Genomic DNA, 23,779 nt, shown 5'->3' with positions numbered 1-23,779 from the left:
AATGACAGCAGAACAACAAAATCCTATGCTGCAGTAAGTAAAAAGTCACTCAAGTGCAACAGCCATAAAAACAAAGGAAAAAAAGCTGCTTACCTTCAGAAGGCCTCAGGTGCACAAGAACCTCCAGCAAGCTCCCCTCACCTCCACTGCCAACCCTTAAATGAGGTCTGGGAAGGGGTAGAGCCAAGACCCAGATTACTCAGGTACATCACATGCACCTGAGCTCCCCTGGGTTGGCCCTGCCTTCCCACCAGGTGCTCAATCACTGCTTCAGGCCGTTCTGCTACAAACTTCCCACCAAATTCCCATTCCATTCTGTTGCTGCGTGACAGATGACAGCAGAGGGGCAATCTGACAAATGACATCTGACAGGAAAATGCATAAGAAGCAAAGGTGTGGAACTGAATTTCTCCATGGGGAAGAAATGGCCCCCACTGACATTCATCGTCTCTTGGTGAACATCTATGGAGACCCAGCAGTGGATGTGAGCACAGTGAGGGGTGGGTGGTGCATTTCAGCTGTGGTGACAGTGATGTGAAAGACATCTTACCTGCCATCCTGTTCCTTAGTTTCACCGGCACACAGAATGCTCACAAACAATTAACACCATGTTAATAATGAAATTCACACCATCAATTTAATGTATCTCCCAACGTTTGGTCTTCCAGCACTCCTTGGCAAAACCACCTTTGCTCACTCCACACTCCGCTTCCTTCACCAACCACTCATATAGCAACTCACACAGTTGCTATACGTGCCTATATGCAGTGGCACAGTTTGCTTTCAGCCAGTTTGTTGCTCATGGTCATTCCTTGGTCTTTTTTTTTTCAGAGCTCTTTTTTTTTTTCTTTTTTAATAGGTTATTTTTTTCTTTCTGTAATAGAGAATCATTTATATTTCAATTTACTGTATTCAAGATCACCCATTTGCATTGTGCAATTTTCTGCTTGTGGTTTGTGGCCGCTGTTCACAAATAACAGCGATGGCAATAACAACAGTAGCTAATAAGTAATGAATCATTTTATACTTCTTAATACACAGTCTGAGAGGCCCCTTTCAGTGTGTGCTGTCCCAGCAGAATGTAAAATCTGTACATTTTGTCCTCCCCTGTTGACACAGGCACAATTTCCCAGCAGTTTATGAATGAAAGATCTTAGAAAAGTAGAACCAAAGAGCTGCAAAAGTTAGTAATTCTTTCACTATCAACAAGGGTTTCATGATGCACAACTGGCTTCCCAAACCTTTTGGTTGTAGGCTGGAGGCACAATAAATTGGCAAACGTGCCCCTTTGAGTATATATTAGATGACATGGTATATATGAATCCATTGTTTAAGTATCTTCTTTTTTTCTCCTGTTTTTAATATATCTCACAACAGCCAAAAGAGACTTTAGCACGTTTTTCACCTCACGGTTATGTACAATGAGAGCTTTCTGCATACTAAGAATGAGGCATATATTGTGTATTGATGTAACACCATAACAAAGCAATGAAACTGTGTTTTGTGGCTGACACGTTCAGAGTAGTAAAATGGGTCTCCTTTGTAGATGTTTGAAGGGGTCGTTATGCAGCAAAAGTATGAAGAAGAATGTAATGACAAGGGCTTCAAGCTAAAAGAGGGGAGATTGAGGTTGGATGTGAGGAAGCAATTCCTCACTCAGAGGGCAGTGAGGCCCTGGCAGTGCTGCCCAGAGCTGTGGTGCCCCATCCCTGGAGGTGCCCGAGGCCATGGATGGGCAGCCTGAGCTGGGGACAGCCAGCACACGGCAGGGCTGGGGGATCTCTGAGCTCCCCTCCAACTTCAGCATTCTGTCATTCTATGATTTGTGTTAGACAAAACAAATCTATCTTTTCCCTGATTGCTTTGTTTGTTTGCTTGGTTCTTTTTTGCTGTTGGTGTTTGCTTTCTGTTATTTACTTTTTAGCAAAGAAGTGCTGCCATTGCTAAAATGTTTCGCAAGTCAGTGAAGAAACCTCTGCAGAAGTCTAGACTATGGCTTCATTATGTATGACCTAGAGAAATAAATAGCTTTTCTACCCACATGGAGATAGAAAAAGAAGAAAAGGAAAGCCACCTGAATTTGCATTCACCATTTTCAAATAGAGATGACGAGCTCTCCCCCTCAGTTCTGTGGTCTGTCAGTAGCTGTGTATTTGTCTCTATGTATGCTATGTAACATAGACTCACAGAATGGTTGGAGCTGGAAGGGACACTCAAAGGCCGTCTGTTCCCAGTGCCTGCAGTGCACAGGGACACCCACAGCTCCAGCAGTGCTCACAGCCCCGTGCCCTGAGCGTGGCTGTGTGCAGGGATGGGGCAGCACCAGCTCTCTGGGCACGCTGTGCAATGCCTGACCTATCCAAATCTCCCCCGTTCTCTTTAGAGACCATTTCCCCTTGTCCTATTACACAGAACCTGCTGCACGGTCTGTCCCTTCTTTCTTACAGCCCCTTTGGACGCTGACTCTCAGCCTGTCGTCGGAGGGGAGGTCTTCCATCCCTTGCCTCAGTTTTGCGGCCCTCCTCGCACGTGTCTATGCACTGTAGCAGTCCGCGTGCTCGTCTCTGTGCGACTCCGTCCGTATTTGTATGTTTGAGGCCGTATGCATCCGGCTCAGTCCCTATATCACCCTCCGCCCGTGCAGGGCTGTAAAGAGCCATAGCGCAAAGATTACAGCGGTCTTCTCCCCGCCCTCCCCTAAGGGAAGAAAAGATGCGCCGCATCTGCGCGCTGGCAGACAGCCCTCGGGGCCGCCAGGCTGGCACGGCCGCGGGGCTGCGGGGCTGCGGGGCTGCGGGGCAGGCAGAAGGACGCGAGGGGACGCCGAGAGCTCGGCGCGGCCGGCGGGGCGCTGACGGAGCCGTGCGGGGTTCGCCCGCCGCTGCCTCGCCGGTCGAAAGGCGGTCCCGGCCGCGAGGATCGCTCCGCGGAGCCCCGCTGCGGGCGGCACGGCCCGAACCCGTCGGTGTCAAACGGAAAAGCGGCCGCGCCGCCGTTCCGCGCCTCAGCGGGGAGCAGCAGGTTGGGATGTTGGTTTCTATCCTTTCCTGTCACATGGCTGGTAATAGGATCCCTCATCTGCCACTCGGCACCTCGCTGGGGCGCACTTACAGGACACATGCTGTAGGGCCTCCGCTTCCCGCACTTCGCGCTCCTCCCGGCCGCCCGCGACCACCTCCGCTCCGGAACGCGGTGCGGCCCGGCGGCCCCGGCCCATGGAGCCGCCCCCTCTCGCCGCCGTCGTGGCCTTTTCGGGACTGGCGCTGAGCTGCTGCCGCGAGCCCGTTCTGTCCGGTGAGTGAGAGAGTGAGTGACACCCGGCGGGGACGCGGGGGAGCCGGGCTGAGCGGACGGAGCCGCTCGTAGATCTTCTGGCGGGGCTGAGCGGCGGCAGAGCTGCAGTCTGTCCCCGAGCTGTGCGGAGCCGCGGCTGGCACGGAGCTGTGCCGTCCGGCAGCGCTTCGCCCTGGGCAGCTCGCTCTGCTGCTAACAGCCAGCCCGGGGCAGCGCGCTGCAGCTCGGCGATCTTTCAGCTCCCCTCCAGCCGAAGTCGTTCTGTGATTTTGTGATCGGGTTTGCGATAACATCCCTTCCTTATCGCCAGTTCGGTGCGCGGTGCCAGGTCCGGAGCGGCTGATCCGGACGGTCCGAGTGTCACAGCCACCGGATGCGCGGTCCTCTTAGATGTGCTCTGAATAGCTGAATCTTCCTTATTCTGCTTAATACAGAATTTGCACTGCTTCCTCTAGCTGTGAATAGACACTTGCTTATCTTCACGTTTTGTAGGTACACTTAAAATCACGGAATGGTTGGGGTTGGAAAGGACCCCCAGAGGCCGTCTGCTCCCACTGCCTGCAGTGCACAGGGACACCCACAGCTCCAGCAGTGCTCACAGCCCCGTGCCCTGAGCGTGGCTGTGTGCAGGGATGGGGCAGCACCAGCTCTCTGGGCACCCTGTGCAGTGCCTCACCGCCCTCAGTGTCAAAACTTCTTCCTTATACCCAACCTAGACTTCCCCTCTTTTTATTTGAAACCATTTCCCCGCATGCTATCAATCCTACCACGTCTGATTATCAGTCTCAGTACCACCAGGCAGCATTTGGTGCACAGTTGGTAATCCTTTCTCTGTTGAAGTTGAAGAGTGTCATCTTTTTTCCGAACACAACTGAGGACAGAACGCACTGTGTAAGCAGCCAAGTTTCACAGCAGCTGCACGTGAGCACGTGGAGGATATATCCCTGTAGGAGTGTTTGGTTCATAGGCAGAGTAGAGACCTCTGTGCACATCCGTGCTCTGACTGCATACACCCACAGCCACGAAAGGTGGCAGAGATGACTGAGAACAAACAGCTGTGGGGAAAAAAACACGATATTACAAGGAGTGAATGCGTAGCAAAGATAATGGATCCAGAAAGCACAGCCACCTACCTTCCAGTTTGTATTAATTCAGTCACTGAAATCTGCAGGACTCAAACCTCAGTCCTACCATATTTCTCAGTAACTGAGGGAGTGGTGGAGTGGTGAATGTGTTGCCTATGATTAAAGGATTTTCTGAATTTGGTGCTTTTTGTGTTACAAAGACAAAGAAACTGAAAAGTCTGTGAAATGTCAGTTCCATTGAAGCAGTCTTGTTTTATACACTCAGTGCAATGGGCTGTCACTTTTAGTTTCTGTACTTGCAGCCTTCATTTAATTTCCCACTCAGAAGCGTGTTTGATTTCCCCTCTTCCCTTCTCTGTTATCTTTCTGTGCAGCAGTAGCGGATCTCTGTGCTGTGGTTTCCTTCCTTTGAGCTGTTGTTTCACCCCAAACCTTTGTGTAAAGCAGCTCTGCTTTGTATTCCTTGAGCGGCCATCATGCAAATCATCCAGCAAGCAGTTCTAAGCAGGCTGAGATAGTCACCCTAGGCGCTTCGGGGGATCGTGCTAGTACATGCACAGAGCCTAACTCAAAATCCGGAGTTATGAATGGATTTTGGTAGGGTGGAGCCAACGGAGTGGGAAGGAGGCCGGGATTACACGCTGCCAGCTGCTCATTTTGTCATATCACACCACAGCGGTTGTGCAATTGAGCACTGCCTCCATCTGCACAGTGGCTGAGGCCCACGCTGGTAAAATTTCCGGAGGGATTCGGTCTGCCACACTTGACAGTGGAACAACAGATTTAAAACTTCACAAAGAAAACAAATGGGTGTATTAAGGAGCAGAAATTCCTCCGGGGCTACATCATACATTCTTAGTTCCAGTGATAAAGAAGCTCAGGACAAGTGTGGTGGTGGAACCAAACCGCTGTCCTCTTCCAGGCTGTGCCAATGGATGCTGAAGATGAGGTTTGACCCAATGTCATTCTGACCACTCTCTGCTCTGAACCAACACTAAATATGACCGTTTCGGAGCAGCTGAGGACCTCAAAAGATGATGTGTGTGTGCCTGTGTAGGATGAGAGATTTTTAAACTACATACAGAACGTCTCTGTACTGCGTAGGGGAAACCTTCCGCTTCAGTGTCCTCGTGGCATCACAGCAGGCTTTCACTGGCCTTATCCTCCCCAAAATAATCTATTTTCCATCATAACATATTATGTTATGGAACAAGGTTCTTTCCTGACCAATCCTATGAAAATATGCAAATGAACATTTGGTTCAATCAATAAAACTGCATCTTCAAAGAAAGCCATTGCGCTACTAAAAATATTTTTAATAATGACCACAGAAGCCATATTTGTCTCTTTGATCTCCTGAAGCTTCTTCTGGTTTTAATCAGCGTTCCCACATGCAGAATTGTGGCAACCTATGATAATAGAATCTCTATTCGTGTATCCATAGGGAAACAAAAGCGCTCTCATCTGAGGAAGGTAATTGGGTGCTGTGCCCCTTCCATCCGTGGGCCTCCATCGCTGCTGGGGTGTCTTGGCATCGGTTAAGTGGTTTCTGTCCTTTCCTCTGTGCCTTACTCTCTCATTGAAGTGTTTCTGCTGTCTAATTATACCCTTTCAATCAAATTAGAGACTGCAGCATCTGGTTAGTGCCTGTAACTGTTGCCATCTGCACCTAGATACAGTGCTTGCGTTTAAGGAGGAGTGCTGCGATTGCAGGCTGCAGCAGGAGCAAGGAGAGTGGCTCTGGTAGAATGGAAATCACCTGAATCTCTTCTCAAAGCACTGTTAGAATGCATGCATCAGGCACCTGACACACAGTCCTTGTTGGACTCGGCCCACGCTCTTACCCACGTACATTTTAGGAACCTTTCCTTATTGCTCCAACCTTGCAGAACGTTTAAAGTCCTGGTTGTTACACTTCTGTAGTGAAACCTCGTATTTCAGTGGCAGCAGTTTTCATTTAGCCTTGTTTATTCTTTTATCCGAATATCCTTAAAAGAAAATGCCGCTTCCCATGGGAATGTTGCTGGTAGGATCTCTCCTGCTATCCCTACCCAGAGCAAACAAATAGACAAGTAACTTGATTATGATTTTTTTCAGTGAAGTAGGAATGAGTTTGTTACTCTGAATTTTCAGTGCAACGCTATGTATGCACCCCAGTCATACAAGAGCACTCTTAAACCATCCTGAATCTCCATCTCTTCAGTCTCCTATTCGTAGCATCGTTGAGTGCATCTCTGAGAAATGATGGACATTGAGGAATGCTCAGTGGGTGAAAATCAGATGAGAGAGTCACAGGATGGCTTTGGTTGGAGGGGACCAACCCCTGCCATGGGCTGGCTGCCCCCCACCAGCTCAGGCTGCCCAGGGCCCCGTCCATGGCCTTGGAGAGGAAGGATGTTTGAGCATAGCTGTTTTCTTTGCTTTTCCTCTCATTTGTGCAGAGGAGACTGCAGAGGACATAAAGATGTTTGTATTATCTCCATCACTCATCATTTGGCACAGAATGAGTATTTCTCAGATAACTGGACCTGCCATCAAGGACTTCAGAGCTGCAGACCAACACATAGATGTCCACGTTAGAAAATCACTGGAAGCCAGTGCAGACCCTGTAGCTTCAGTGTTATATCATCAGTGCCTCATTCAGGACAGCAGTCAGACTGTTACATTTTGCACTACCTTAATTTTTCAAATGATCCTTTAGTGGTGCCCATGTGGAGTGCAGGCAGCCATACAGTTCCACAGTAACAAAGGCAGAAATGATCATTGTAAGGTCCCTACATTGAAGAAGAAACCGAAACAGATGGAAAAAATTTCTACTACAGCTGCTGTTTGATCTTCCAAATGTTGATCTGGCTCTAATAAAACTAATTGTGAACCTGTATCTCACACAGAACGATCGCTCAGAGTGGACAACCATCCCAGTTTGTTTTCTGCTTTTTGCTTTCTGGTATTTTCCTCTCAGTAGGTACTTCTCTAGACTCAGCAATCACTTAAAGGAAGAGTTACTTGACTTCCATGGTTCTGACTGTGATTACTGCTGTTTGCAGGCTTTCCCCGAAGCAGTAGATGCAGCAGTCAGTAGGTGGTTAGTAGAGGGAAGTCATGGTGAGCAAAGACGAAGGTACTGAGCGTGCTGAGGGTCCTGCAGTGCTGGGAATTTTATAGGGAACCCTACAAAGTGTAACGCAGTAGATCTCAAGGTAGAAGAAAGTAGGGCTGAGGTTCTTTTTATTGAATGGCTGTGCTTACATGAAACGTTTGTACTTCAGTGCTGTGGCAAAGTAACTTTTATTAATCACTGAGCATTATTAGCCATTATCCAAATGAAAGTTTCCAACTAGATTGCCTCTAAAAAAACAAACAAAAAGTATTTCATTGGATTTCGTTTGTTCACAGCTGCTATATTTCATAATTTAAAATAAAGCTTTGTTGTTTCTTTTCTTCTGGGATAGTCAGTGTTTTCCCATGGTATCTCTCTTCCTCCCCTAACAAAACTAATGAATGCCCACAATGCTCATCCGGTTCCAACCCCCTGCTGTGTGCAGGTCGCCAACCAGCAGCCCAGGCTGCCCAGAGCCACATCCAGGCCTTGAATGCCTGCAGGGATGGGGCACCCACAGCCTCCTTGGGCAACCTGTTCCAGTGCCTCACCACCCTCTGGGTGAAAAGAACACCTCAGCCTGCACAGGAACAACGCAGGCATTGTTGCAGCCATCCATTACCTTGAGAGCAGAATGCTGTAGCTAAGAGGAACAAAGAGAGATCCGGCTCTTCCTTCCACACCATGTCCTCAAAGTACTAAAAAAGAAAAAAGGCTGAAGATGAAAACGAAAGGCGGTTGCTGCTGCAAGTTAAAGCACAGGCCAGTCTTAGCAGATCCTGCAAGGGCTGATGTTAACTTCTGTTCAGTCTGTGTGCCAGATCGCGTTCAGGTACTGTAGCATTCCTTACATTGCTGGGGAGATGTTAGCACACATTGCTTCCAGTTTGGAACTGAAAAGCAAGAAGAGTCGTAGCGCTAAAATGATGAAAGCACCTTTACTGGCCGTGTTTGTCCCTCCTCACAACTGCTTTGTTATACCATACGTTATTGTGTCCATCCAGTTTACATTTTCCTCCCCTTTCCATCAAACTCTGCTCTTTATTTTGCTGCGACAGGAAGGCTGTGGTGTCCACTTCAAAGCAGGAGAAGCGCTGAAGGACAGTGGCACCACCGGTGACTCAGAGCGTCTTTTTTTGTATGTTTACACAAATGTTTGTGGTGACTCAAATACTGGAAATTCAGATCTGCGTTTTCAAGGAAATGCACGTAGCCCACCCGCCCGGCTAACGAGGCCGGGTTAATTAAAGTGAGGAGAAGTGTTAATCTGAAGCTTGTTTTTCGCTCAATCAGATAAGTTTCTCTTCAGGAGCACCGCGCCAGGGCCAGGTGCAATGCTCTCCCTTTCCTTCAGGGCACTGGAATAGAATATCTCTGCAGCTGTTCCATGAGAATGAATGCTATCAGATAAAAAGAGAGAATGCTGTCAGATAATATGGAATGCTGCCCAGCCTGCAGCTAAGGACAGATGTTTGTGACTTCCCCCAGAAACACTACCAGCACAGGGCCATGCTTATGGCCACGGAAAACAGGACAACATTTTAATTAGATCACAGAATGTTGCATTTTAATACTATTTTTTAATAAATTCATGGATGATAAGTGTTATCAAATAAAATTGATTTATTTATGTTCTTTCTGGAACAGGTTGCCCAAGGAGGCTGTGGATGCCCCATCCCTGCAGGCATTCAAGGCCAGGCTGGATGTGGCTCTGGGCAGCCTGGGCTGCTGGTTGGTGACCCTGCACATAGCAGGAGGTTGAAACTGGATGATCATTGTGATCCTTTTCAACCCAGGCCATTCTGTGATTCTTTATGGCAATTGTTTCTGGAAGATTGGATCAGAGTAGATTGTCCCTCTTCATTGTAGAGGAGTTGGACTATAGGTGAGCTTTAAAGGTCCCTTCCAACTCAAACCCTTCTGTGATGATTCTGTGAGAGCCACACAATGACTGATGTTGGAAGGGATCTCTGGAGGTCATCTTGTTCATCCCCTCACCTCAGGCTGGGTCACCTGAATTAACTTGCTGAGGACCATACTCAGATGTATTTTGAATATCTGCAAGGAGAGAGAATCCATCACCTCTCCGGTAGACCTGTTCTAGTGATCAGTCACCTTCATAGGGCATCTTTTAAAGAACTTTTAAAATCAGGATATAAATGTTTGCAAGATTCACACCTACAAAGTCTTTCATTTTGTAAGGGATGGATGTTCACAAACGTAGTTAATTTGGAATGAGAGCTGGGCAGTGTGCTGATAAGTAGCAGACTGATAATGTCATGTACTGTCATGTTTGGAAAATCAGCAAGTTACAAATTCAACCTAACAAGCAAAACAAAGAGAAAGCAGTAAAAAATGTGAGTTTTTTTTCATTCAGAGTATGTACTTGATTGTATTAATTACACTTCAGTCCCAACCAAGGTATCTTATAAAGAACTGAGTAAAAATCATAGAACCATAGAATGGTTTGAGTCAGAAGGGACCCCCAAAGGCCATCTGTTCCCACTGCCTGCAGTGCACAGGGACACCCACAGCTCCAGCAGTGCTCACAGCGCCGTGCCCTGAGCGTGGCTGTGTGCAGGGATGGAGCAGCACCAGCTCTCTGGGCACCCTGTGCAGTGCCTCACTGCCCTCAGTGTCAAAACTTCATCCTTATATCCTGTTTAAATCTCCCCTCTTTAAATAGTGAAATCATAATCCCTTTAATAGGTGTTTGGGTCTATGGGAAAATTTACGGTGCAAACAGCATCCTCAGTTGCCTAAACAGTGGAGGAAATCTGTTAGTGAAAGGAAACTGGAGTCTTGGGGATGGGAGAGAGGGCAAGGGAAGAGCAAGTAAACACCAAATCTACATATATTCTATTCTCTCTCTTTCCATTTCCATTTCTTCCCAGAATGTTATACAGCAAATGGGGCCGATTACCGTGGCACTCAGAACCAGACCTCCCAACACGCGGGGAAGCCTTGTCTCTTTTGGAATGAGACCTTTGAGCACCCTTATAATACTTTGAAATATCCCAATGGGGAAGGAGGGCTCGGTGAGCATAACTACTGCAGGTAAGGACTATCTTATTGCCACCAATGTTGCCTCGATGCAGCTTTAAGCAGTTGGCACAAATTAGAAGCATGTCTGAACCATGAGTATCCTGTTTTATCCTGCGATCAGAACCCCGAGTCTTTGGCTCAGCACACAAGTACCACTGGTAGAATAATAGAGAAGTTATGTTTGAGGCATCACAGCACGCTTCACGTGTGTTGTAACTACAGTGATTTGAACATCCTGTCCACTTCTGTTGTTTTCTTGGCATGTAATTGCAATGGGTTCAATGTTAGAGCAAAAACAGTGTGAAACTCAGGTTCAGTAAGATTTATTTTTACATGGCATTTAAAGATCACTGATTTTTCACTCACTCGCTCTCTCTCTTTTTTTCCCCCCAGGAACCCTGATGGAGATGTCAGCCCATGGTGCTACATTGCAGAGCACGAGGATGGAATATATTGGAAATATTGTGAGATTCCATCCTGCCGAAGTAAGAGAACCATGTAATTAGTTCAGGCCTGTGTTTCTGCCGAGCGGAGGTTGGCAGTTATACAGCAGTGGGTAGTGATTTTCCAGCAGAAACTAGGACAAGGCCAATCAGCTTATTTTCATTTGCAAACTAAGCAATATTTGAAACTGATCTCTGGAGTTAATGACAAGGTTGCTGTGTAGTTGTTCCTCCATTGCTGCTCTCTTCATCTCCTCTCAGAATTAGTGGCTTACGTTATTTACATTAAAATAGAAGATGGGGAAGCACTCAAAACATATGGAGTGCTTCTAGTTTTTTTAATCTGATGAAGTACGCCGTTAGCTCAGCACAGTCCAGAGGAGAAAAATGGATAGGAAATGATTAGTTAGGTTTTCAAAAAGATGTCTATGTCTCCATCACTTGTGGTTCATCTGTTAAACGGGTAGCGTTAGTTTGATGTGAATAGCACACAGCTATGAAACGGCTAGGAAGAAATAGGGGCAGTAGAAGTGGACACAGGGAAAAGATGAATAATTCAGATTGCTCTCAAGTTATTCATCTGAACATTCCTTCCAGCATCTGATGTTACCAATGTATGATGCTGCTCACCTTATCCAAAACGCGTTTCTCCATTCGCGATTCGTGTCAATACGTTCCCAGATTTTCATTCCTGGATGCTCCAGGATAAATTCTCAAGAACCACATTTTAAACATATGACTCAGTATTAACACCCATAACTGAACATTTTATTAGGTCTGATCACAGATATATTTTTCTTCTAACTTCTGTGCCTCTATGTCCTCGAGATTGCCTCTGCATACACTGTTAAATCAGAGCAGTTGTCCCGATGTCAGCATACTTCTGATTTAAGGAAGTACCTTTCAGAAGGACCCCCATAATTAATAAATTTGTCTGGGTCCCAAATTAAAGAGTTTGCATTTTCTTTAAAGATGACAGATTTTAAGCAAAGTCTCTGGATATGTCCCCAGCAAGGCAAATCCTCTCCACTTCATTTGTTCTACGCAAGGAATCCTTGTAAAACAAATCTCACTCACTTTTTCTGTGATGGGGGGGATGAGGATTTATATTTGGACGCTTACTTGCACAGATAATCCAGGTTTATATTTACAAAATACCCTTTTGACCAGTAGCAGCTGTTTCGAGCGTTGCGCTGAAATTGGATACTAGAAAAAGGAATTATAGCAACAAAATGTACACTGCAAGTCCATCCAAGTCTTAATGCAAACTTCATGGTTTATGACGTGTAATTAAAAAAAAAAGCACTTATTCCTTACTGTATCGTCTGTTTTCAGTAAGCACAGTGATAAACCTCAAAACTAACAAACCTGTGAATTGCGTAATACAAAACTGAGTTTTGTGGTGGAATAAGAAAGCAATTTTGTGAAGAAAACTCATTTCAATGTTTTGGGGAGTTAAAAATTTGTGTCCTGTAAGCAACCTTTCCATAATTATGTCTGCTACTAGAAAAAACAAGTATAACTTAGTGCAAACGACACCCGCCACTGTAACACCAACAACATGAAACTGCTCTGTTCCCTAGAGAGATTTGCATGCAGTGATTCACTGCAACTACAATTCAGCGTCTGATTTTATCATGGCTTATTCACATGGACTTCACATAGAATGCTGAGTTCAGAAACGCATTCTGCACTTGTAAACACGCTGTGTGGAATGCAGCAGTGGTAGATGAGAATGGCTGTCATGGTGCAAAGGACAGTGGTGTCCCAGGGGGGCTCCCAATGGGCAGTGCCCCGCTAGGAGCTTAGTCTTTCCTTTCCTTCTTCTTCTTTTCTTGCGTGCTGGTGTGGGTATAAACAAATAAAAGGGAAAAAAGCAGTTTTTGAAGGTCAGAGGAATTAATCAGTCACAGAAATATTTTTATTATCCATATAAATACTTAATGCACACACATAGAACTGTGGGATATCCTGGGTTGGAAGAGTCCTTGGACATCATCGGATCCAACCTGCTGCGCAAAGCAGACTCAGACGACACCGTTATGTTTATACCATCTTTGCTGATTAACTCCCAGCAGCAACACAGCAGTGTCTCAGGTTTAGGACCAGCCCATCAGCAGGCAGAGGGAGAAGGGATGCAGCGAAATCGTGTGTACATGTATAGCAGCCAGTATTTTCTGTGCTGTCTCAGGTCATTTAATCATTTGATGTGGGCCTACTCAAGTACTCCTGGCTCTCTGTGGAGCACGTAGCCATGAGGTTATGTATTTTGTTGACTTAATAACAAAAAATATTGGCTTGGAAATTGCTGCTCACTATTGGGCTAGACTGGTGATTCTCCATGAACAACTGCTTATTCCAAACCACGTGGCAGATTTTGTTTGCTAGACATGAGAAAGCTGAAAGCTCACTGGGACACTGAGGAGACTAATTGGCTTTAGGATTTTACCCAGCTGCTGTGCTTTATTTAGTTACAAAGTGCACAGAGTTTTCAAAGGTTGAGACTGGTTTCTTTGCATGGGAAACACTGAAGGATTAATCTTCTGGAGACATGGCTGACGGGTCTCACCAATAAAGCTATTAAGTAGATATATGTATTAATACGTGGTTTTAGAAATCCCAGGTCCTCTAGCAAAAGGAGCTAGACTGGTGGCTAGGAACTGTTTACTGGGCAGTGAAATAATGTGCTTTACAGAAAACTGAGCTCTCTGAGAATTATCTGTCCAGATGTACCCAGCTGGGTGGGGTTGTAAATGGGAATTTCCAAAGGTATGTTAAATCAGGCTGTGACTTGAATTCGCAGTGCTTAGAAGCTTGCTGCTGCAAGGCATATCCAAGCCATAAATCCATGCAAGCATTTAGTGTTGAAAGTGTATCATACTTAGGAAAGAAAATTATTTTATCAACAATATTTGAAGTAACATGATCTAAGAATTAAAAAAAACCCCAACACGTACTTGAATTTGATTCTTCCTAACTTTGTTCTTTCCTTTGGTCTTCTTTCTGGTATTGTAGTCATCCTCAATTGCAGATCACTGAGAGCTGTTCCAAAAGAATGGGTAAAAGGTCATCTTTGCTAGAATGGGACAAATAGAAGTTGTGAATTTAGGGAAATGTTTCATTGCACACTGGGGAGGTATAAGGAAATTCACCAGTGGGACTTCCCAAACCCAAAGCAGAACTGAGCCATTTGTGAAGATGGCTCAGTTCAGAAAATATTATTGCACTCCTATTGAATGCATATGGGAGGACAGAAATACTGAGGCACTCAGTTTGCTAAGACAAAAGGAAACAAAGCAAAATATAAACCAAAACTATGATGATTTTTGGATGTTCCTACCAACTGAATTATTCAATTTATTTCTATGTCTATAATTCTTTTCTTTCTCTATTTCATTCTAAGTGTGTGAGCAGACATGACAATTAGACAAGGGATAATTTTATGCCCTTTACACAGAAGCAGCATACTCCACACTGTTTCTCTAGAAGTCATGGCTAAATTCCAGTGATTAGATGAAAAGCACAGAAAAAAACCCCCACAAAACAACGAGTTATGCCCTGAAGAGAAAAAACTCTCTTTATGACCACCCATAGCGATCAGTGAGCCTTGAAACACTGGTAGGACGGGGGGAAATGGTTTCAAATTAAAAAAGGAGAGAGTTAGATTGGATATAAAGAAGAAGTTTTGACACTGAGGGCAGTGAGGCACTGCACAGGCTGCCCAGGGAGCTGGTGCTGCCCCATCCCTGCACACAGCCACGCTCAGGGCACAGGGCTGTGAGCACTGCTGGAGCTGTGGGTGTCCCTGTGCACTGCAGGCAGTGGGAGCAGACGGCTGTAGAGTATTGCAGGTATATTGCTACAAGGCTGTGATGCATCTCCTGTCATTTATCCCTGGGAAAGTTTGGAAAACATGACCTAGAGTAACATTTCTCAGGGTGTAAAACCAATAGAAGAAAATACAGAGAGCTGCTTAGTAACAGGAGAGTAGTTGAAGTGGTCGGTGTCTTGAAGAGAGCACAGGCTGCCCAGGGGGGTGGGGGGTCACCATCCCTGCAGGTGCTCAGTGAACGTGGAGCTGAGGCACTGATGGTAAAGGCATGGTGGGGCTGGGTTGGAGTTGGACATGGTGATCTTAGATGCCTTTTCCAACCTTAATGTTTCTACGACTGTTGTCTGTTATTCTTGCCAGTGCCAGGGAATCTGGGCTGCTACAAGGATCATGGAGAGCCACCTACTTTGACTGGCACCAGTGAGACCTCCAATAAACTTACTATCCAGGCATGCATCAGTTCCTGCCGAAGTCAACAATTTAAGGTGATTTCTTTGACGTACATTTACAAAATGTTTTAAAAGACTGAATCACGGGTGTCCAACCTTTTGGCATGCTTGGGCTGCATGGAATGAAGAGAAATTGCCTCAGGCTGCGTATATGCTGCTCTAGGTGCCCTCTATTCCAGCTTTCTTGCTACTTTTAAGCAGGATCCTAACAGCTCAGTCTGTGGTGGGACCTCTGACCAGAGACTAATCAACTTCTCCAAAGCACATGCATTCTGCTGCCAGCTTGCTTGTTCCCACAACCTCCTGCTGTTACACCTTTAAACATGACCCCTCCCTTCCTTATGCATCTTTGTTGTCAAAGTTTGCAGGCATGGAATCAGGTTATGCCTGTTTCTGTGGAAATAACCCTGACTACTGGAGATACGGGGAGGCAGCCAGTACGGAATGCAACAGTGTTTGCTTTGGAGACCATACTCAGCCTTGTGGTGGGGATGGCAGAGTCATTCTTTTCGACAGTAAGTATTGAAACAGGCTGAGTTTTTCTCAAAGGAGAGGCCTCAAATGCTGAGCAAATTAGGGGAAAGGGCTTAAAGGCAATGAGAACTGTTGAGCAGAAAAACACCTAAATTCAGTATAAAATAAAGCTGCTTTCCACTTCAGCTTAAAATTCCCATCCGTTAATAATGTGAAATAGCTCTTCAAAGAAGCAACGCCTGCTTAGGCAACTGACCCACGCTCCAGAGATTGTCTCTTACTTCTCCAGAGCTGGTGCTAACTCTGCTCTCACAAACACTCTGTTTTTCCTTATTAAGCCAGACAAGACTTGCTCTAACTCAGTTACACAATGCAAAGCAACAGAGAAGAACTGTGCTGGGGAAGGGTGTTCAGCAAAGGTACAAACAAGTCAGGTTTACTATTTGACCATCACTGATTTCATAATTTCTTATACATGGAAATCTTCCTTCCTATTACTTGATGGCCACTGGGGATCTCTTCCAACTCAAGCCGTTCTTTGATTCTATAATACTACACTTTTTTCAATTTCTCCCCCAATGGAGCTTTGTAGTGCTTTCCATATTGCACTAGCATGCAGGCTCGTGCTGTTATATCCACTGATTCCTTTGCTCTTGGCTTCCGGAATTCATGATGAGTAGAAGCATCCTTTGGGGCATTTCTTCTTTGAAATGACCGAGGGCTCAGCCAGCTGTTACCCTGAGCACCTGCACTGTCTTTTCTGGTGAGCAGAAAAAAGAAGTCATTCTAGTAACCACCACCTGTTTGGTTTTGCTGATTAGCAACACCTGCTCATCTCATTCCTCTTCCCCAAGGTCACTGACTTCTAATCTACAGATTGTGTTGTACGCCCGAACCCTCACTCCTGATACCTGCTGGCTTCCTGAGCTCATCATTTCCAAGTCCTTTATACTCACAACACTGTCTTATCCTTTTTCTGTCTCTTCCTCACCTGCAGAGTCCCATGGGCCTCAGTGTAACATCCGAGTGTGGAGAAGAGATAGGGACAGTGAAGATGCAGTGGCAGGCATCGAGGAGTTCTGTGTCTTTAAACTGAAGTTTTTACACCCATCTGTAACTTTTACCTGTGTGTTTATGTGCTGCTGTCATGGCCTAAAGCTGTAACGTTCACACCCACAGCACAGAACTCTTCCAGTTCTGCACAGAATTGGATGGGAAGGCTGCCCAGACTGCTGTGGGTGCCCCATCCCTGGAGGCATTCCAGGCTGGTTGGGGCCCTGGGCAGCCTGAGCTGGTGTGGGGCTGCCAGCCCACAGCAGGGGTTGGGGCTGGGTGAGCTTTAAGATCCCTTCCAACCTAAAAGCTATTCTGATTCTCTTATTCTATTTCCATTCCATACGGGGAGCTGCTATATTTTGTGGAGCACTAACCATTAGCATTCATAATTAATATTGCCTATTTGAAGAGCACCTTGCGTTTCAGTTGCTACAAACAGCACAGCCAACCGTGGCAACACCTACAAGCCAGTTGCAAAGAGCAAACGACACCCACTGTCCAATTTCAATTCTAGCAATACAGTCTATTCAAACAATTCCATCTACTCAACTACATCACCAGCTGTTAGCGCGGAGTGAGTGCCAAACACAGATTCTCTGTGGGCCTTTGTACCTCGGTGGGATCTTTCGCATTCTTTACATTCTCCTTCTTTCATGCACTCTCAGTCCCTCTGTGGGGTCTTTTATAGTGCAGCACTGGTGTGAGGTTTGCTGTTATGACGAGGCCGTGCTCCAGAAAAAAAAAAGAGAAGTGTTTTCACTTTATTTTCTGGCAGACATGCTCTACTTTTCCTCATTCCCCCAGCTCACTTTTAATTTGCATGTATTGGAGGCCTTGCTCAGAGCCCTGTGAAAACTGAAACACTTCAAAACATGTATTTACTTTCTCCAAGGACTCTATTACAGTGCTTTAAGCTTTCAGAGAGAAGAACTCTATGGGGGAGTGATCATTCTGATTCAAACAGTTCTGTCTGAAATATACTATTTCATATTGAATGTTTAGGATATATACATATATGTATATATAAATACAAATACATGCATCATTTGTGTTGGAAGGGACCTATAAAGGCCATCTGCTCCCAGTGCCTGCAGTGTACAGGGACACTCACAGCTCCATCAGTACTCACAGCCCTGACCCCTGACCATGGGTGCCTCCAAGGACCTCTCTATATATATATAGCAATATATATATATATATATATATATATATATATATATATAAATATATGCATCAAATCAGTTGGCTGGCATTAAACTTCCTCTCTATATTCATTGCTGAATAGGTCTGCACTATGACCCCAAACAATCATTAAGGATTGTAAAGTGTCACTGGGCACGTCTTTGTACTGAGCTTAAAGGATTGGATCATAGCAAGTAATCCAGTCAATTTGCATTAGACTTCATAACAGGCACTTACTCAAGTTACTTCATGACAATAAGGTTGATCAGGAGAAAGGATGCTCAGAAGGCACATGTAAATGCTCACAGAGACTATTAACGAACTAGAACATCGTTCACATGAGGACATTATTTTGCTCTGAGAAGAGAAGCTTGGGGTTGGGTTACTGATGTGGATAAATGCCTGATGTGAGGGTGTACAGATAAAGCTAAACTCTTCTGTTTGTGATTCTGTGTCAGAGTAAGGGGCCAGAAGGAACGTATCCCAAGCAAATGCCATATGATACATTGCTCCCAGTGCTGTGGGAGGTAAATAACCTGAGGCCAAGAGACACTGGAGGAGCAGTGCCCTCATGCATAAGGCCCACCCAAGTGCATGCCCTAAAGTTTGTGCATTAGTTCCACAGAGTGGAAAGCTGTGTGTGATGGTTGCATTGCCTGCACTGGTTTCTCTTTTTTAATTTCTTTTCCCTCTCCTCTTTGTTTCACAGCCCTTATTGGTGCCTGTGGAGGGAATTACACTTCTGCTACAGCTGTGATCTATTCCCCAGATTTTCCTGACACGTATGGCACAGGCAAAGTCTGTTACTGGACCATACAAGTCCCAGGAGCATCTCAAATCCTCTTCAGCTTTGTCCTTTTTGAAATCAAAGATGCTACAGACATGGTGGAATTGCTGGATGGCTATACCTATCATGTTCTAGCTCGTTTTAATGGGAAGAATCGGCCTCCCCACACCTTCAACATCTCCTTGGATTTTGTTATTTTGTACTTTTTTTCAGATGAAATCAACCAAGCTCAGGGATTCGCTATCAGATACAGAGGTAAGAGGTCAGCCTTGTTCTTTGTGCATTTCAGTGTGTCGTTAAAGCATGTAATTCACCCAAAAACTCCAGTCAGCTGTGCGTCATCCACAGCAACATTTGCACCTTCAAAAAGTCAATCCTACATGCATCTACCTATCAATACAGATTGGGAAATAAAAAAGCTGGAAAAAAAAAAACACCAAAACAACACAACAACAACAATAACAACAGCAAATAGCAGTCCAACAGCATCTTTGGTTCAACTGAGCTCTTACCAGTGATGCACTCCAGTTATCTAGAAGGTCATCAGGAGAAAACACTGCAGCCCTTCAGTCCCACTGCTCTGATCAACAGCAGTGGAAACAAACATTCTGAGAAACCCTTCTGGGTGAAGCCCAAATTTGGCATCAGACAGAACGTGCTGCCTGCAGTTCCCTAAATGGACCAGAGAGAAGCACGTGGCTGTAAAGTACAAAGCACAGCCCAGTTACACCTGTGTAGTTGTTGATGTAATCACACTGTTGTGTTTTCAGCTGTGAAGGACAACGTGCATCAAACCAAGATTGCAGCGAATCAGACCCTTTCAGAGAAGAGAAATGAACACACAAATTTCAGCATCAACGCAGCTCGGTCGTCAAAGATACTTTATGTCATCACAACCAGTCCAAGCCATCCCAGCAGCTCCATGCCTGGTAATGTCATCTCCATTTAAGATGAGATTCGTTTGCTCTGCTTTGTTACTTACTCTGTAGAAGCAGTGAAATCAGATAGGAAGTCAGAGCACTTCATGGAGGTGGCAAAAGGTGCTGAAAAAAAAGAGCATGCATTGATAGAGCCTCGAATTAGCTTGGATACTGCATGCAGCTCAGATATCCCAGTGCACAAAAGCGACTGCAGTTCTACAAAGAGGGCTGTAGACACAGATGGAGCAGGTGAATGGGTGGGGGAGGTGCCACTGAAATGTGCTGTGTGTCTGGAACCAACTTTCACAGCATCTTTACATTTGGGTTGGAAATAACACACTTCCCTTTTCTTTTTCTCTTTTTTTTTTTTCTCCATTCTTCTTTCTTTCTTTTCTGTTTTCTTTTCATTTCCTTTTCCTTTTCCACCTTCTCCTTTCTCCTTTCATTTTTCTTTTCCAGAGTGGACAATATACAGCCTCACAGCACTGCTCATCTTAAGCGTTACAGCCATATTGGCCAAGATATTTCTCCACGTTGCCATGAAGTAAGTACAGAGCAGAGCTGTCCCGGGTGAACTGACATCTCAGCTCTGCTCTCCCTTGTGGTACACTTCATTTCTCTGCCTCCTGATACTTTCATATTGGTCAGATTCAAAATCAAGTTACGTGATACATATTTATCTCCTCAAGAGTGTGCCTGTATACAATATATACATAATATGTGTGTACATATATAGAACCATAGAATGGTTGGAGTCGGAAGAGACCCCCAAAGGCCGTCTACTCCCACTGCCTGCAGTGCACAGGGACACCCACAGCTCCAGCAGTGCTCACAGCGCCGTGCCCTGAGCGTGGCTGTGTGCAGGGATGGGGCAGCACCAGCTCTCTGTGTGACCTGTGCCTCACCACCCTTATTGACTTTCTTTTAATTAAATATTGAAAAGATTCCAAAAACCCCACAAATGTAAGAATTTGTATTGTGGCATAACACACAGGTTAAAAAACTGATTTTATTACTACCTTTCTATACCACTGTTTGGTCAAAAACCAACCAACACTGCAAATCCTGATACAACTGTGCAGTATGTTGGGGGAAAAATAAGCGTCGTAGATATAGTGGAACTTGTCAGCATTGCCAATACAAAAATAACGTTATCACACTAATAGTAGCAGCTTCCCTGGTACCTTAGCACTGATCATGAGGTAATGCTTATTTCCCAGATCCCATCAGATCCCACCTGCAAATGAAATAGAGGATTCCAGTGAGGTTACTGCTGCTGGAGAGATCTGGAGTATATTCTATCGGCCATCCACATCAATATCCATCTTCAAGAAACAGCTGCGAAGCCAACAAGACGACTGCAACCCACTGGTGGGAAACTGAAGTGTCTTTTATTTTACAGGAACCAATCTTCTTAAAATCCAGGTGATTTGGGAATACCCCCCTTTTTTTTTTTCCTCCCACTCTCATACTTGTCTTCCAAAAAGTCAATTCCCAAAGTCCTTTGCGTGACTTTGTCTGTCTGCTGTTCTCTTTTGTATTCTGGTGGCAATGGATTTAAGTGATGCAATAATTTTCAAATATCTGGAGCTCATCAGATCTGCAGTGCTGTCAATTACTGCGAGAAGAAAGCGTTCCCCTGCCTGTGAAATGAAAGCAGAGCTACATTTTTAAGACTAATGCCCTTAATTGCCAAAGAACTGAAACATCAGCGGGGATTTGATCTGCGGAATAATTTCTCTTTGATTGCAACAGACAGCATTAACTATTTTTTCTCTTTGGTAGAAGATCTGTTCACCTACAATGCTGACTTCTCATCCCACCACTGGGGATCAGCAGTGAGTGTGTCAGCCTCAGCAAGTCCAGCCCTATGAGATACTTCAGAACATAATGACAGTGCAGGTCAGATAAGTTGTTGGGAACAGCTGGCATTCATGAGCAGCTCCTCCAGCTATGGCAGAGTGAATTCAGTGAGAGCCATTAAAGTTCTGTAAACCTGGTTAGGACAGAGGGTGTAAATATGAGTTTAAATATGCTGATGCTCAATAGCATAGCAGACACGTTGAGCATGCAGACACTGCTGTGTGCCTGCCAGAGGTCACTGAGTCCACAGTCAGTATTTGCCCTCCTGTTATCAACATCGAAAGCTTCTCCCGTCACGAGGACTGTAGATTTCATTGACAGAAATAGGGCACTTAAAAATCAAACGGCGACACATTGTGCCTTGCTGCTCCGAAAGTAATGCCTCCTGTTTCGTGGCGTCGGCGCCCTTGTGGCTGATGGCGGTGGTGCGGCAGTAGAGGTTGAAACTTCCCACCGGTATCCCATTCCATTGCCGAGTGACAGATGGCAGCAGAGGGGCACTGACAGCATGGTGTCTGATGTGGTAGCGTGTATAAAGCAAAGGTGTGTCAATGAATTCTTCCATGCAGAAAAAAAATGGCCCCGTTGACATTCATAGCTGCTTGCTGAACGCTTATGGAGATCCAGCAGAGGATGTGAGAGCAGAGAGGGGTGGGGGGTGCGTTTCAGCACAGCAGCAGTGGGTCACTTCTGCTGGTGCAGGCTTTCATGTGCACGGCATGCAGGCTCTTGCTCATCACCGGTGAAAATGCATAGTTAATAGTGGTGACTATGTTGAAAAATAGTGCTTTATAGCTGAGAATTTCCTCTGTCAAATAGTGCTATCGTGCTCTTTGTATCTATTGTAATTTGTATGGAAATAAATAGGAGGCATTACTTTCAGAGCAACCTACATAGATCTAGAGTTTGCCTGAACTGAATTGATTCCAGCTCCATTTATGTACCACAGATGAGTGCCAGAGACAGCTGAACAATTGCACAATAAGTGCTTAATAGAAACAGAACTTCGCTAAGCCAGCAATTATGGAATTGTTTATATCAAAAGTGGAATACCATGGAAGCAGCTAGTAATTTCTTGCATAAGCTGTTGGAAAGGTTACAGGAAAAGTTAATCACAGTATTGCCAATGATTAAGACAGCAAGAATTGTAAAGTACATTGGTTCTCTCTTACACGTTGGACTAAAAGACATTGACTCTGTCAGACTTAACAAGACATTGAAAATTGCCTTCTTAACAGTCAGTGTTTACAAAGACCTGCAGCAAAACAGTTTGCTTTCCATCCATGCTTAGTCTGGTTCACTGATGGAAAACAGAGAGAGAGAGAATAAAATCAGATCCCAAAGAGTTAAGCTGTGAGCACAGTGTGAGGAAGCTTTGCCTTCTTTTCTTACCAAAAACTCTTCAGCAGTCTGACCTTGGCAGTCAAAGGAAAATTCATAAAGCATGTAATTAACGCCAATAACTTGAAAGAATACCCAGTGACTGATTTCTACCTGCTGCAAAAGTAAGGACAAAATAGTTTTTACATCTCTTCACGCTTCAGTGGTGCAGTTGTATGTGGCCAACGCAAATGGTACCCATTTAAATGGCACTTTTTCACGTTTGCTGTAAGGGTTTTGGAGAAGAAGAAAAGCCTGACATGCACAACTGTTATAATCCCACATGATTCAGCACACAGAAATGCCTCTATGACACCGGCAGCTGACAGCTGCCCTGAATACCACGTTAGCATTTGCAGCATTGACTTCAACGAACAGAAAATGACTGCGGAACAGGAATTAGTTTGGACCGTTACCTGAACGGCCTTTTGAGCTCTTAGCCAGCAGTTCCCTCAGTAGGTTGGACAGGCTGCAGATACAGCATGGGTCACAGCTTCAAATGCTTTGACAACAAAACCATCACAAGGAACCACCTCTCACACACATTCCAGCCCCTGTCCTGGTGCCTTCCTCGCTGACTTGTGCTGCTATGGTTGGCTCCATAGTGATGCAATACACTTACAATTACCATCGTTTTTTCTTCCTGAGGTTAGGGTAGAGTAGGATAGGATAGGATAGCACAGTGTGGGGTAGGATTGGATGGAATGATCAAATGCAATAATAGAACAGGAGAACAGAATAGCTCAGTTGGAAGGAACCTGCCAAAGATCATCAAGTCTTCATGGCAGACCAGTAGTTAGAGCGTATTGTTGAGGGCATTGACCAAATGCTTCTTGAGCACTGACAGGCACGGGGCACCAGCTAGCATT

General features: G+C 45.2%; 1 protein-coding gene across 1 annotated transcript; it reads left to right on the top strand.

The window, feature by feature from the left end:
- Positions 1-3,215: 3,215 nt before the first annotated feature.
- On the top strand, positions 3,216-21,050 carry KREMEN1 (kringle containing transmembrane protein 1; the record flags this gene model as incomplete). Its single annotated transcript, XM_079543856.1, has 9 exons — positions 3,216-3,294; positions 10,374-10,536; positions 10,918-11,009; positions 15,160-15,284; positions 15,610-15,763; positions 18,670-19,002; positions 19,518-19,676; positions 20,127-20,211; positions 20,888-21,050. 9 exons carry the CDS (start codon positions 3,216-3,218, stop codon positions 21,048-21,050), a joined length of 1,353 nt encoding a protein of 450 aa, XP_079399982.1.
- Between the last annotated feature and the right edge of the window lie 2,729 nt (positions 21,051-23,779).

This window comes from Tetrao urogallus (assembly GCF_951394365.1).
Source record: "Tetrao urogallus genome assembly, chromosome: 17".
Lineage (NCBI taxonomy): Eukaryota > Metazoa > Chordata > Aves > Galliformes > Phasianidae > Tetrao > Tetrao urogallus.
Note: the sequence above shows the minus strand (reverse complement) of the source record. Positions and strands in the feature narration are given on the sequence as shown.